At 55.8% G+C, this 12,635-nt stretch overlaps 5 protein-coding genes across 5 annotated transcripts; 4 read left to right on the forward strand and 1 right to left on the reverse strand.

Annotated features, from left to right (window-relative positions):
* Window positions 1-325: 325 nt before the first annotated feature.
* On the forward strand, window positions 326-1,581 carry BO86DRAFT_410116 (Mpv17/PMP22 family protein; the record flags this gene model as incomplete). Its single annotated transcript, XM_025674472.1, has 6 exons — window positions 326-449; window positions 616-706; window positions 772-797; window positions 875-1,217; window positions 1,282-1,448; window positions 1,510-1,581. Exons 1-6 carry the CDS (start codon window positions 384-386, stop codon window positions 1,579-1,581), a joined length of 765 nt encoding a protein of 254 aa, XP_025527439.1. The 5' UTR covers window positions 326-383.
* A 529-nt stretch (window positions 1,582-2,110) lies between these two features.
* Window positions 2,111-4,185, forward strand: pgkA (phosphoglycerate kinase pgkA). Its single transcript, XM_025669022.1, has 3 exons — window positions 2,111-2,493; window positions 2,582-3,002; window positions 3,063-4,185. Exons 1-3 carry the CDS (start codon window positions 2,428-2,430, stop codon window positions 3,827-3,829), a joined length of 1,254 nt encoding a protein of 417 aa, XP_025527440.1. The 5' UTR covers window positions 2,111-2,427; the 3' UTR covers window positions 3,830-4,185.
* Window positions 4,186-4,546: 361 nt separating this feature from the next.
* On the reverse strand, window positions 4,547-5,422 carry BO86DRAFT_389518 (proteasome regulatory particle lid subunit SEM1). The gene is made up of 3 exons (XM_025672152.1): window positions 5,110-5,422; window positions 4,846-4,963; window positions 4,547-4,650 (listed from the first exon to the last, which is right to left on the reverse strand). The coding sequence occupies exons 1-3, from the start codon at window positions 5,219-5,221 to the stop codon at window positions 4,617-4,619; spliced, it is 264 nt and encodes an 87-aa protein (XP_025527441.1). The 5' UTR covers window positions 5,222-5,422; the 3' UTR covers window positions 4,547-4,616.
* A 316-nt stretch (window positions 5,423-5,738) lies between these two features.
* Window positions 5,739-8,727, forward strand: BO86DRAFT_389519 (TTC39/IML2 family protein). The gene is made up of 6 exons (XM_025672153.1): window positions 5,739-6,329; window positions 6,412-6,429; window positions 6,535-6,611; window positions 6,687-6,753; window positions 6,814-7,823; window positions 7,877-8,727. The coding sequence occupies exons 1-6, from the start codon at window positions 6,239-6,241 to the stop codon at window positions 8,705-8,707; spliced, it is 2,094 nt and encodes a 697-aa protein (XP_025527442.1). The 5' UTR covers window positions 5,739-6,238; the 3' UTR covers window positions 8,708-8,727.
* Window positions 8,728-10,063: 1,336 nt separating this feature from the next.
* Window positions 10,064-12,628, forward strand: BO86DRAFT_389521 (MFS transporter). The gene is made up of 4 exons (XM_025672154.1): window positions 10,064-10,770; window positions 10,873-10,894; window positions 10,968-11,059; window positions 11,185-12,628. The coding sequence occupies exons 1-4, from the start codon at window positions 10,257-10,259 to the stop codon at window positions 12,366-12,368; spliced, it is 1,812 nt and encodes a 603-aa protein (XP_025527443.1). The 5' UTR covers window positions 10,064-10,256; the 3' UTR covers window positions 12,369-12,628.
* Window positions 12,629-12,635: the final 7 nt, after the last annotated feature.

The raw sequence follows: 12,635 nt of genomic DNA on the forward strand, positions 1-12,635 counted from the left end.
TGCCTCAACTTCCAACCTCCAACCCTCAAACACCCCTAAAAGTCCTGCTGACTTGGCCTGATTTACTCGCTGGACGAAGAGGCTCATTTTATCATCGACATTTTATCTCCTTCACCTTCCTGTCTCCTCTTACTTCATCGCATCTGTTCCCACTTGACAGACGATCCCAACCTCTTTCCCATCCCCCTTTCTTACTGCGTGCTATTCAGTTGTTGCCTGTGCACCCACCCAAACCCCGAACCCTTTTTTTAAACTTATCTATCCTTTGCGTCATACCTTCGCCCTCTCTGCCAGCCCGGCCTTTCCTTGCCCTCGCCTTCGATTTTCTTCCATCCCGTGAAATTCCTCCTCCCCCCATTACATTATTGAAATCTGTCTCCGTCATGTTCTCCGCTGGTCGTCGCAGCATTCTCGATGGACTCAATCGGCGGTACATCTACGGTCGCTTGGTATGTGCTAGATAGACACTCTTGATCTCTTCTTTCTTAAACTACCACAATTTCACATTACTACACAATTCACCACTACATATCTCATTTCTTAAATACCTCTTTTTCTTCCCACTACACGAAGACTTGAGACTGACGTTGCCCCTCGTCGATTTCTCACCCATAGCCACTGCTTCATACGATAATCTTTCTTATCGAGATGGCGGCGGCAACGCGGCTTGCCGCCAAATTCAACTCCTACTATTCGGAGAAACCAGGTAGGAGTTCAGCGACCGGCCCTGGAGCGTTCTGCCAGTAAACTGACCCATCTTGTCGCCTACAGTCCTCACTACTATGGTCACCAATGCGGTAAGAGTCCGCAAATAAGCGCAATGCGGCAGATGCATTTGAGACACCCCATACTGACTGTGGATTGGGGACGTTAGATTCTGGGTGGAATCGCAGACACTGTAGCACAACTGATCACGGCTGTCAGAGCTGGCTCCGCACGCCGCTCATCCAATGGTGGGGACTTCATCTCGATTGAGATCCACGATCTAGACAAGGAAAAGCCGCCTGCTCTCGGGGAGCTGGGCCATGCGCGACACGCGATCCCAGCGTTTGACTTTGAGCGCCTCACCCGGTTCATGTCATACGGCTTCTTCATGGCCCCGGTGCAATTTCACTGGTTCGGCTTCTTGTCTCGCACTTTCCCTCTCACGAAGAAGAACCCGAGCATTCCGGCGTTGAAGCGGGTGGCTTTCGACCAGCTCATGTTCGCCCCTTTCGGTATGAGGAACCCTAGCGTCATGTTACTGTGTGCGGCCGGATGGATCGCTAACCAGGCGTACAGGTTTGGCGTGCTTCTTCACGTTCATGACGGTGGCTGAAGGTGGTGGCAAGCGGGCGTTGACGCGCAAGTTCCAAGACGTGTACTTGCCTACGCTGAAGGCCAACTTTGTTCTCTGGCCTGCCGTCCAGATCCTCAACTTCCGCGTCATTCCCATCCAGTTCCAGATTGTAAGTTCCCATGGTCGGTGTCCGGTGTTTTGTTGCGCCATGCTAACCAAATACTATATAGCCTTTTGTGTCCTCTGTCGGTATCGCCTGGACTGCTTATCTGTCCTTGACCAACTCTTCGGAGGAAGAGTAAAGTAAAGAAAGGAACGACCTTTCATCTTTAGGCATATTGGGGATTGTGTGAAAGTGCCATTCTTTCATTCCATCTTGTTTCATTAGGCTCTGCTTTCGATCTTTTGTATGCTTACTGGGCGTTGTATACCGACGGTTGGGTAGGGGAATTGCTTGTTCTTGTCGCATGGGTGGAGTCTCGGTTATCTTCCATGCCGGCAATGTTGTTTGATGCGCGTTTAGGGGTGTTTCGCTCACTAATAAACATGTGTTTCGATTGTTCTAAGAAGCAGATGAAGAGAAATACACAGTGCATGTTTTGTTTTTGTCCAGCAGTGCCGAGGGGTTGGGGAATTGGCTGTTTGGTCCACGGTGGATGACTTCTCCGGGGTCGGGGGGAGGATCACGGAACGGGACGGAGAGGATAGTTCCATCAGAGCCGAGATGGCTATAGCTGCCCATGGGGTGTAGACCCGGTAAAGTAAGAGTACGGAGTATACATCTAGGCTCTAGGCTCTAGGCTCTAGGCTCTGAATGTCAGTGACTACTAGGCCCGACTGGCCAGTCCAATCCCTATATGATCCGAAGCGGGATTGACTGATGTGTCTGGCAGTGACATCAGTCCCGCAACAGCCCGAGCAGCAGGCGAATCTCTCCAGCACAGCTCACCGGCCGCCCCACCAATTCCCAAAACAATTACCCCGCCAGTCTGCCAAACCCGCTGTAACCAGACTCGGTCACCGTGAGATCTTTCGACGAGTCTCCCTCGGTGCTCATAAAGTAAAAAGCCCATTCCAATTTTCCTTTCTCTCTCTCTCTTCTTCTTCCTTCCTTCTCCGAACCAATTCCCTCGGATTCATTAGTCACCATGTCTCTCTCCAACAAGCTCGCTATCACTGACGTCGACCTCAAGGACAAGCGTGTCTTGATCCGCGTAGGTTTACCCCTCACTTTCTCTGCTGCTGCTGCTGCTGCTGCTGCTGCTGCAATTGAACCCCCCATGCTAACCCCTGGACTGACAGGTCGACTTCAACGTCCCCCTTGACGCCAGCAAGAACATCACCAACAACCAGCGTATCGTTGGTGCTCTCCCCACCATCAAGTACGCCGTTGAGAATGGCGCCAAGGCGGTCATCCTCATGTCCCACCTTGGCCGCCCCGACGGCAAGGTCAACCCCAAGTACAGCCTGGAGCCCGTCCAGGCCGAGCTCGAGAAGCTGCTGAGCAAGTCCGTCATCTTCACCAAGGACTGCGTCGGCAAGGAGGTCGAGGAGACCGTCAACAAGGCCAGCGGCGGCCAGATCATTCTCCTGGAGAACCTGCGTTTCCACGCCGAGGAGGAGGGAAGCTCCAAGGACGCTGAGGGCAAGAAGGTCAAGGCCGACAAGGAGGCGGTTGCTGAGTTCCGCAAGGGACTGACTGCCCTGGGTGACATCTATATCAGTACGTTTTGGTTTGGCTAATGCATTGTACGAAGCTAACCTAAATTTCTCTCACAACCAGACGACGCTTTCGGCACTGCTCACCGTGCTCACTCCTCCATGGTCGGCGTCGACCTTCCCCAGAAGGCCTCCGGCTTTTTGGTGAAGAAGGAGCTGGACTACTTCGCCCAGGCGCTCGAGAGCCCCAAGCGGCCCTTCCTGGCCATCCTGGGCGGGGCCAAGGTCTCGGACAAGATCCAGCTGATCGACAACCTGCTGCCCAAGGTCAACAGCCTGATCATCACGGGCGCGATGGCGTTCACCTTCAAGAAGACGCTGGAGGGCGTGAAGATCGGCAACAGCCTGTTCGACGAGGCCGGCAGCAAGATCGTCGGCGAGGTCATGGAGAAGGCCAAGAAGCACAACGTCAAGGTCGTCCTGCCCGTCGACTACATCACCGCCGACAAGTTCGCCGAGGACGCCAAGACCGGCAAGGCCACCGACGCCGAGGGCATCCCGGACGGCTTCATGGGCCTGGACGTCGGTGAGAAGTCCGTCGCCCTGTACAAGGAGGTCATCGCCGAGGCCAAGACCATCCTCTGGAACGGGCCCTGCGGTGTCTTCGAGATGAAGCCCTTCGCCAAGGGTACCGAGGACACCCTGAACGCCGTCGTCGACGCCGCCCAGTCCGGCTCCATCGTCATCATCGGCGGCGGTGACACCGCCACCGTCGCCGCCAAGTACGGTGTCGAGGACAAGCTCAGCCACGTCTCCACCGGCGGCGGTGCCTCCCTCGAGCTCCTCGAGGGCAAGGACCTCCCCGGCGTCTCTGCTCTGTCCAGTAAGTAAAAATTTTTACCGATATATCTAATGTCTCACCGGAGGCGTAGGGCACGGACGTCCCGTGTAGGCGTGCCGCGGGGGGGAGGGGGGGGGGTAGATGTGGGAGGGAGAGATTGTGTGCATATATGCGTGCGTTATGTTGTTCGTCTGTCCCCTTGCGTGTCTGTCTGCATCTCGGGGAATTTCTCGTGCGGTCTTATGCTTTCAACGAATGTAATGTACAAGGATGATGATAATTCCAACTGCTTTTGACTGTACTTCTTTCTGATCCGAGGTTTCTGCTCAGTGACGGGGTCTAAGCTGTGAATACGGTAGGTGGGAGGGCCGGAGCTTGTGTGTAGACTAGAAAGTGTGTAGATTGGGAAGCTCCTTGCCTTATCATCTAGATGTTTATGTGTAGTGTTCTAGTATTCTTGCAGTTCGTTTATAGAGTACTCTTGCAGTCCGTTAAGAGACCGCGTCTACCGTGCCAGAGTACAGCAGACCCTCCCCGCTCGAAAGAAACATCCCACTCTACTTGAGCCAGTAAACCGACACGAGCACCTACGCCCCCCTCCAGCAGCACTAGGGGCAGACGCCTACATCACCTGGCACCCTCCCATAGCCACTGCATTTCCCCTCCCCTACCAACCCAGCAACAAACCCCTCTACGACCCACAAACCCTTCCATCGCCCCCCCCGCGGAAGCAAAGAAAAGAGGGAAAATCGAACTCAAATTTCATTCTTCATAACATCGACATCACAATATCCCCCCAACAACCCTCCCTCATCACCATCTTCCCACAGTAAAAACTCAACGCGACGCATCCACCTTCTTCAACTCCTCTCTGTAGCCATAAGAAACGTATCAATTAGCCTTGATCCCGAAACATGTAGTATGCTTCAAAACCAAACCATCCAGACTCGACGGGCGAGAGCGTGGGACACGCAAACCGCATCACCACGGCACCCGAGCACTCGTCCAGAGAACACGGCCCCTAAAGGGAAGAGCTGGGCCGGAAGCTGAGGGGGGAAAGACCTACTTCAACTGCTTCGAAAAGTCCTCGGCGGCGTCGTCGTCGTCCCAGCTTTCCTCCCAGAGGTGGGCGTCGGTGCCGTTGGCGGCCGTGGTGCCTTGTTCGGTTTCGTCTTGGGGCCAGTCTGTTTTGTTTTTTTTTTTTTTTGGTCAGATTGAGTGGGGTTGGGTTTGGGGTTGGGTTTGGGGAGAGGGGGGTGGATGGTGTACGGGATCGTGATGCGGCGTGGGTGTGGGTGTCATTCGTTAGACAAGGAGGTGGTGTACGCACCTTCCACGGGGAAATCCTCAAACTCGTCGTCCTCTTCCAGGACGGAGGGCTTCTGTTGTTGTTGGGGCTGTTGGCTGGGTTCGGCCTTGTCTTGGGGTTGGGTGCTGGACATGGTGGGCGGGGAAAGAGGGTGGTGGTTCGGGGGGCGTTGTGTCGAGGTGGTTTTGGGGTGTTGGGTGGGTGGTTGGCGCGAATGGGAGCTCGAATGTATGTGGTGGAGAGTCTATCCCGGTTCGAATCGTGGGTTGAGAATAAGGTGGTGTTGGAAGATGATTGATGGGGATGATGGGAATGATGATGAGGGGAAAGCAAGCAAGCAAGCGCGCGCAAGCCGCAGCAGCAGCAGCAGCAGCAGCAACGGGGAGAGCTCACCGCACTCAGCTCCGATGCTCCACCCAACTGGGCTTAGCTTCATAGTAATCTGCATTAGTAATCTACACATCGATTGTCCACTATGCACAACTCGAATCATTATGCCTTCATTCCCTCTGACGCAACATCTTGTCTGATTCAACGGAGTTAAGCAACAACACTCAAGCTTCAGCCTAAACAAGGCTGCCTTCAAGTTACAAGTAGTTAAATCTCTCCTAGTCCTTACCGGGTGAAAACATCCTCTCCCGGTCGGGAATAATCAAAGAAGCGGAGCTGCATCATCTATTCTTATCGTTTCAAATTATTGGTTTCGAGTCTACCACCAGCGTTAACTCCGCCTCGCCTCGCCGCACCGCCGCCGCCGTCGCCGCAAGTGGACACGGCTTAGATCACTCCCGGACCCTTCATAGTGATACTTGTGCTTATAATATCGCTCCCCCAAGTCAAGCTTCTTTCCTCTCTCCCCCAAGGAATATTTTCTACCCTGTCTGCCCTTCCATTTCTCATCCCCGCCCTGTTCTGCAAGGTTATGTCCCCGGAAACTCTCGACGCTGCTGCTTTGATGGGAAATTCGCCGTCTCTCCCTCTCCGTCTGCCTTTTCTTCGTTTGGGCTCCGGGCCCCTCCGGCTCGTGACTGGAATCTGATCCCTCTCCCTTCCTCCCCCTCGAAATTGTCTCGTGCTCACCTTCCCTTTGTTTAATTGTTTATTTGTTTATTCTTCTCCGAATCTATCTTGATTTCTCCCCCCTTCCACGATGTTTCGAGTCGGCTCATGGCTGTACGGCAAGAAGCCGGGCGCCAATGCCTCCACCCAGTCTTTGGACTCTTTGTCCGAACTACGGGATCGTGAGTGAATCCTTTTTCCATGTGTCGAGGTTCGGCGCCAAAACCAATACGTACGAAATGCTGACGTCAAGCCTTTGAATAGTTGAGGACGCCATGAGGGGTATGTTCTTTGCATGAACCTCGAATCTCTGATCTAAAACACCCCCGCTCTCTCCGGGGGCTAGCGCTGCAGGTGTATATTGGTTCTAACGAAGTCGGGACACAGCCGCTACTCTGATCCTCAATGACGACGTGGACGGTGCTGAGGATGGCCTCTCGGAAGGCACTTCCTCCTTCCACAATGTATGTATGCTATCCTGGACGAGCTTTGTGCCTCGGCTGATCGAGGTCGGTGATCCTTTTTGTCCGGTCGTGTAGCTCGGAAGAGGTGTGGTCGCTTTCATCCGTGCCACCTTGGGCTTTGAACAGGAGATCATGCGTCAAGGTAGGTCGCCACTACTAGATCTACTGAATCAGGAACCTACTGACGGCGAGTTTTTCTTAGCGTCGGAGCGACTCAATGCCGCCGAAACCAGTGCCGCCAATGATCAACATCGAGCGCAACACAACTCCAATGCGCCCAATTCGTACCACTCCCAGATCTATGCGCCCGGGACGGAATTCGCTCTTTGCCAGGCGATGGCGCAGCTCATGAGTGCCGTTGTCGGGGTTCTGAATGAGAGTCTGACGGAGAGTATCAAAGGGTTCTACCGACTACGCAAGGCCTACATCACGCTGGATGCCATTCTGAAAATGGAGCAGAAGTTCATCATGCAGGAGCGGAGCTCCGGAGATAGCACTCCCACGGAGCGAAACAGCTCTTCGACCAAACTTCCAGGGCCCAGTGTCACGACCAGCACGGCTCCTGCATCGCCTGTGGACGCCGCCGGGCTTGCGAAGCAACTGACCGGTCTGACGGTCACGGGCAGCACTGAGACCTTGAGCACTACTTCGGATATGCTGGACCAGGATCCGGAGTCTGACATTTTCAAGAACCAGATCGACGTGTTCATCCACTCGGGCGCTAACTTCTGTTTCGGCATTCTTTTGGTCCTGATCTCCATGGTCCCGCCCGTGTTCAGTAAATTGCTCGGGATCATCGGGTTCCACGGAGACAAGGAGCGCGGGCTCAAGATGTTGTGGCAGGCGAGCAAGTTCCACAATTTGATCGGAGCTCTCTCCGCGTTCGCAATTCTCGGCTACTCCAACGGGTTCGTCCGCTACTGCGACATCATGCCCGATCCCGCCTCGCCGGACGACGTGCAAGGCTACCCGCAAGAGCGCCTCGAGGCTCTGTTGGCATTGATGAGGGAACGGTTCCCTAAAAGTCAGCTGTGGCTGCTGGAAGAGTCGCGCATGAATGGCGCCAACCGCAAGCTGGACGTTGCCCTGGAGCTTCTGTGCGGAAAGGACCGCAGTCCCCTCAAGCAGGTCGAGGCACTGCGAATATTCGAACGCAGTCTGAATGCGATGTATCTCCACAGATACGAATTGTGTGCCGAGTCTTTCATCGAGGTAGGTCATCTTCCGAGCAACCTGAAACTGTAACCACTGACTGACCTTGTTAGTGCGTGGATCTCAACTCGTGGTCTCGCTCGCTCTACTACTACATTGCGGGCGCCTCGCATCTCAGCCTGTATCGGGGTCTATCAACGACCGATCCCACCGCCGCGGCCGAGCACGCCGAAAAGGCGACCGAGTACTTCCGCGCGGCCCCGCCCCTGGCCGGCAAGAAGAAGTTCATGGCGCGTCAGCTGCCTTTCGATGTGTTTGTCTCGCGCAAGATCGCCAAGTGGGAGGCCCGCGCCAAGGAATGGAAGGTTTCCCTGGTCGAGGCGGTGGGCGTTGACCCGATTGAGGAGATGATCTTTTTCTGGAATGGCCACAGCCGCATGACCCAGGCCCAGCTGGAGGAGTCGCTCTCGAAGCTGGCGTGGTCCGAGGGCCCGGACAACAAGGCGACCTGGGCGCGTGAGGGCCCGGAGGAGAAGGCCATCCTGCAGATCCTGCGCGCGGCTGTCTTCCGCGCCATGCGGCGGCACGACGAGGCCAAGGAGCTGATCCAGACGGGGATCTTCACGCAGGACAAGTCGCTGTTCACGGGCCATCTGCGCGACAACTGGATCTACCCGGTCGCGCACTTCGAAATGGCCGCCAACCTGTGGATGGAGCGGCCGACGTACCAGGCGCTGCACGGCAAGGCGGTCACCGCCGAGGAGACTGGCGGTGAGAGCGACCCGTTGCAGCTGGAGCGGCGGCAGGTGCGGGAGTGCAAGGAGCACCTCGAGAAGGCGGCCAAGTGGGAGAGCTACGAGCTGGACGCGCGCATCGGCCTGAAGGTCACGGCGGCTATGGAGGCGGTGCAGAAGTGGGAAACGGCTCACAGTGCCAGCGTCTAAGGGGGATTGGGGCATCTATACATACCGGGGGGGAGGGGGGGGGAAAGTCGATGACGATTGACGAGATCTAATGACGGGTTGTACAAATATCCGCCGGCGTACATGATACAGAGGAATATATTTACACACTGCGAACTGATCAGGGATAGATAGACGGGGATTGAATGCGATTTTGACTTCAATGGCATGGCTGTAGGTTTTAGTCCACTGTACCGGATCCGAGTTCGAGAAAGGACCCTACCTAGATACCTAGTTAAAAACTATACCCATTTAGGCGAGTTTGAAGCCGATGGTCACGTGTCCATCTTTTGTCCTGACGATGGACATATCTACCCTGAACATGCTGAGTATACCGAGCAGATTCTCTGGTTGCAAAGAACCAATCGACCAAGCCCAGTTGCTTCGTTATAGCGAAGATCCACAGGACGTACTATACACCGCGGTTCAGTGTCATTGACTTGCCCAGTGGACAAAGTTCAGCGCCGTGTCGGCTGTCCTCCGAGTTAGTTTGAAGTGGCGTCTCGGAAACCCGGCACCGGATTTATACCCGAGTTGACCCAGCGATATGTCCGAGGAGTCGGGCGGATGCTCCGACGGATGGTTTCCGATACTGCCGAGGATAGGATTGCCCTTTCGTCTTGACAGGGCTGAAACCTCTTGTCTGTATGGGTCGTCGATGTGTGTGATCGGTTTGACAGGTGTGAGTCACTTTTCAAGCTGTCTCGAGCACTGCAAGTGACTAGGATGCGATCGGTGAGCTGAGGCCGTCCAGGTGACGGTGCTCGGCTTTGCGCGCCGAAGGGTGCAGATGCTGGTCGATATTTGAGACTAAACCAGCTATGGTAGCTAATCAGTGCTAGTCGATAGGTGAGGCAGGTCCAACTGCGGCATGTTTAGTCTAGTGCTGGTCCCTCATACCGCTGCTTGGAGGGCAGGGCAGGGCAGGGCAGGTAGACCCTGTTCTAGTCGTAGCGCCATGCTCTCTTGCATTCCAGACTTCAGATGGACCCTTCTATAGTCACGCCTATCGTCGTGCGGTGAAGCAGATACTCAGACAGAGCTGCAGGTCAATCACAGCAGCACACATGTACAGTACATACAACATACACCACAAAGAGTCGACACATAACGGATCTATCAAACCAGTAAAAACCCTCGGCGACTGAACCAGCAAACGCCGAGATAAGACCCAGGGATCGGAGGTCCGACAACGGCACGGTGGAGAAGAGCGAGGCAAGTGGGCACCCAAGAGTTTTTTTTTTGCAAGTGGATGTAAGTATATCCTCCATTCTACGTACTGTGTATTAAAAGCGCGGACTGTTCCGTGGGAGTGACGTTGACTTCCTCCCACTTATTATTTGACTTCCTTCATCTACGTAGTATACAAACCGTGTACTCAGTACCTTGCGGGAGAAACACTCTTGTTACTTTTGCAGCCTACATGCCATGAACTCTTTCTCCAGTTTATAAATTCTGTTGTCGAAACTTTATCTATCTATAGTTGAGAATCGGTGAATTTGAATTGTGGAAATACCAAGAAAAGATCAACATGTCACTTCCGGCCCACGAGGGCAGCAGCAGCAGCAGCAGCAGCAATCCCCATCCCCATCCGCATGCGCATAACCACCACCACCACCACCAGCAGCAAAACCAACTATCCTCATCGCATTCCGTCATCTCATCCACGTCTACTTCCACCTCCACCTCCACCTCCACCACCTCCGATTCCCCCCACCACGCCACTCACTCGCAATCCCAAACCCAACCTCACACCAACACCAACGAAAATGCCTACCCCGACGACCCCAACGCCCTCGAGAAACAATCCACCGTCGCCTCGGGCTTCTCCGCCGCCCTGGAGACCCGCACGCACTCGCTCGTCTCGCGCATCCGCAGCCGCGAGCCCGGCCAAACCGCCCGCTTCACCCACCCGCTCTCCCACACCAAGACCACCGAGGACGCCATCGTCGACTTCGACGGGCCCGACGACCCCTACCGGCCCATGAACTGGAGTTTCCGGAAGAAGGCCATCACGACGGTGCTGTATGGGTTGACGACGATGGGTATGTTTCCCCGTTTTATGCATGCGCGTGCTGCAGTTCGGAGGGTTTCGGGGTGGTGAGGATGATATGCATATGCTAATCTCTCTTGTTCTTGGTGTATAGGTGCTACGTGGGCGAGTTCGATGTATGTCTTCCCTATGGTTATTTGCAGTGGTGTGTGGGTTAGGTGAGATGCTAACAACGCGCCGCGCATCTAGTTACTCCACCGGGACAACGCAGGTCGACTCGGAGTTCCATGTGGGCGAGGAAGTCGGGACGCTGGGGACGACGTTGTTGCTGTTTGGATTCGGTACGCGCCTAACCCCTACACGCTCTTCCACTGGCACTTGCCACCATCCCATTCCTCAATTGTTTCTTCCATTAGAAAAAAGTAAACCATCGAGAACCCCTTTGAACTCACAAACAGACGCACAGGCCTCGGCCCTCTGATCTGGGCGCCCATCTCCGAAGTCTACGGCCGCAAGCCCGCCGTGCTGGCGCCCTACTTCATCGCGGCGATCTTCTCCTTCGGCACCGCGACGGCCAAGGACCTGCAGACGGTGATGCTGACGCGCTTCTTCACGGGCTTCTTCGGGTCGGCCCCGGTGACCAACACGGGCGGGGTGCTCAGCGACATCTGGACGGCGGAGCAGCGCGGGGCGGCGATCGTGGGCTACGCGATGGCGGTGGTCGGCGGGCCGGTGCTGGGGCCGATCGTGGGCGGGGCGATCACGCAGAGCTACCTGGGCTGGCGGTGGACGCAGTACATCACGGGCATCATGATGATGTTCTTCCTGTGTCTGGACCTGTTATTTCTGGATGAATCCTACCCGCCGGTCCTCCTGGTGTACAAGGCGCAGCGCCTGCGCTTCAGCACGGGCAACTGGGCGCTGCACGCGCGCCACGAGGAGTGGGACGTGACGCTGCGCGAGCTCGGCAACAAGTACATGATCCGGCCCTTCGCGCTGCTGACCACGCCCATCTGCTTCCTGGTGGCGCTGTACGCCTCCTTCGTCTACGGCATCCTGTACCTGAGCCTGGCCGCCTTCCCCATCGAGTTCCAGCGCATCCGCGGCTGGAACCCCGTCGTCGGCGCCCTGCCCTTCCTGGCCTACCTGATCGGCATCCTCTGCGGCGCCGCCATCAACCTCCTCAACCAGCGCTTCTACGTCCGCCGCTTCAAGGCCAACGGCAACCGGCCCGTCCCCGAGGCCCGGCTGCCGCCCATGATGCTCGGCTCGGTGTTCTTTGCCGCCGGCTTATTCCTGTTCGGCTGGACCGGCACCCTCCGGTACCACTGGATCTGCCCCTGCATCGGCGCCGTGCTCATGGGCTTCGGCTTCTTCACCATCTTCCAGGCCGCCCTCAACTACCTCATCGACACCTTCCAGGCCGTCTCCGCCAGCGCCGTCGCCGCCAACACCTTCATGCGCAGCCTCTTCGCCGGCTGCTTCCCCCTGTTCGCCAACATCATGTTCACCAAGATGGGCGTCCCCTGGGCCGCCAGCGTGCTGGGCTTCGTCGCCGTCGCCCTCATCCCCATCCCCTATCTGTTCTATATCTACGGGAAGCGCATTCGCGCCCGCGGGAAGTGGTCGCGCGCTTCGGTCTATGATTGATTCGCCCTCTCCTTCCTTTTCTAGGTACCCTCACCTGGGAGGGTGTGTTTTGGGATGGGCCGGGGCGGGGTGGGCTGTTCGGCAATAGGCTTCTGTCCGGAAAAAGTGATTTGTGATTTGTGATTTGTGATACCTCTGCCGAACCCCGGTTGGAGTCCTTTGGTTCGTGGTTTGGGGTTTCTTGCGTGACGTGGATATATGCATACGACATGATCGGGATTTTTAGATACCCCACTTTTTCTTTTTCATATACGGTAATGTTAGTCA

The sequence above is a fragment of the Aspergillus japonicus genome (assembly GCF_003184785.1).
Source record: "Aspergillus japonicus CBS 114.51 unplaced genomic scaffold BO86scaffold_26, whole genome shotgun sequence".
Classification (NCBI taxonomy): Eukaryota; Fungi; Ascomycota; class Eurotiomycetes; order Eurotiales; family Aspergillaceae; genus Aspergillus; species Aspergillus japonicus.

Excerpts from the sequence above, each read along its gene's own strand:
- pgkA (XM_025669022.1), top strand. The coding sequence starts at position 2,428 with ATGTCTCTCTCCAACAAGCTCGCTATCACTGACGTCGACCTCAAGGAC. Across the intron at positions 2,494-2,581 it reads ACAAGCGTGTCTTGATCCGC|GTCGACTTCAACGTCCCCCT; the intron begins GTAGGTTTACCC and ends CTGGACTGACAG. Across the intron at positions 3,003-3,062 it reads CCTGGGTGACATCTATATCA|ACGACGCTTTCGGCACTGCT; the intron begins GTACGTTTTGGT and ends TCTCACAACCAG.
- BO86DRAFT_389518 (XM_025672152.1), bottom strand. The coding sequence starts at position 5,221 with ATGTCCAGCACCCAACCCCAAGACAAGGCCGAACCCAGCCAACAGCCC. Across the intron at positions 4,964-5,109 it reads TGAGGATTTCCCCGTGGAAG|ACTGGCCCCAAGACGAAACC; the intron begins GTGCGTACACCA and ends AAAACAAAACAG. Across the intron at positions 4,651-4,845 it reads GACTTTTCGAAGCAGTTGAA|AGAGGAGTTGAAGAAGGTGG; the intron begins GTAGGTCTTTCC and ends TTATGGCTACAG.
- BO86DRAFT_389519 (XM_025672153.1), top strand. The coding sequence starts at position 6,239 with ATGTTTCGAGTCGGCTCATGGCTGTACGGCAAGAAGCCGGGCGCCAAT. Across the intron at positions 6,612-6,686 it reads GCACTTCCTCCTTCCACAAT|CTCGGAAGAGGTGTGGTCGC; the intron begins GTATGTATGCTA and ends CCGGTCGTGTAG. Across the intron at positions 7,824-7,876 it reads GTGCCGAGTCTTTCATCGAG|TGCGTGGATCTCAACTCGTG; the intron begins GTAGGTCATCTT and ends TGACCTTGTTAG.
- BO86DRAFT_389521 (XM_025672154.1), top strand. The coding sequence starts at position 10,257 with ATGTCACTTCCGGCCCACGAGGGCAGCAGCAGCAGCAGCAGCAGCAAT. Across the intron at positions 10,895-10,967 it reads GCTACGTGGGCGAGTTCGAT|TTACTCCACCGGGACAACGC; the intron begins GTATGTCTTCCC and ends CCGCGCATCTAG. Across the intron at positions 11,060-11,184 it reads GTTGTTGCTGTTTGGATTCG|GCCTCGGCCCTCTGATCTGG; the intron begins GTACGCGCCTAA and ends ACAGACGCACAG.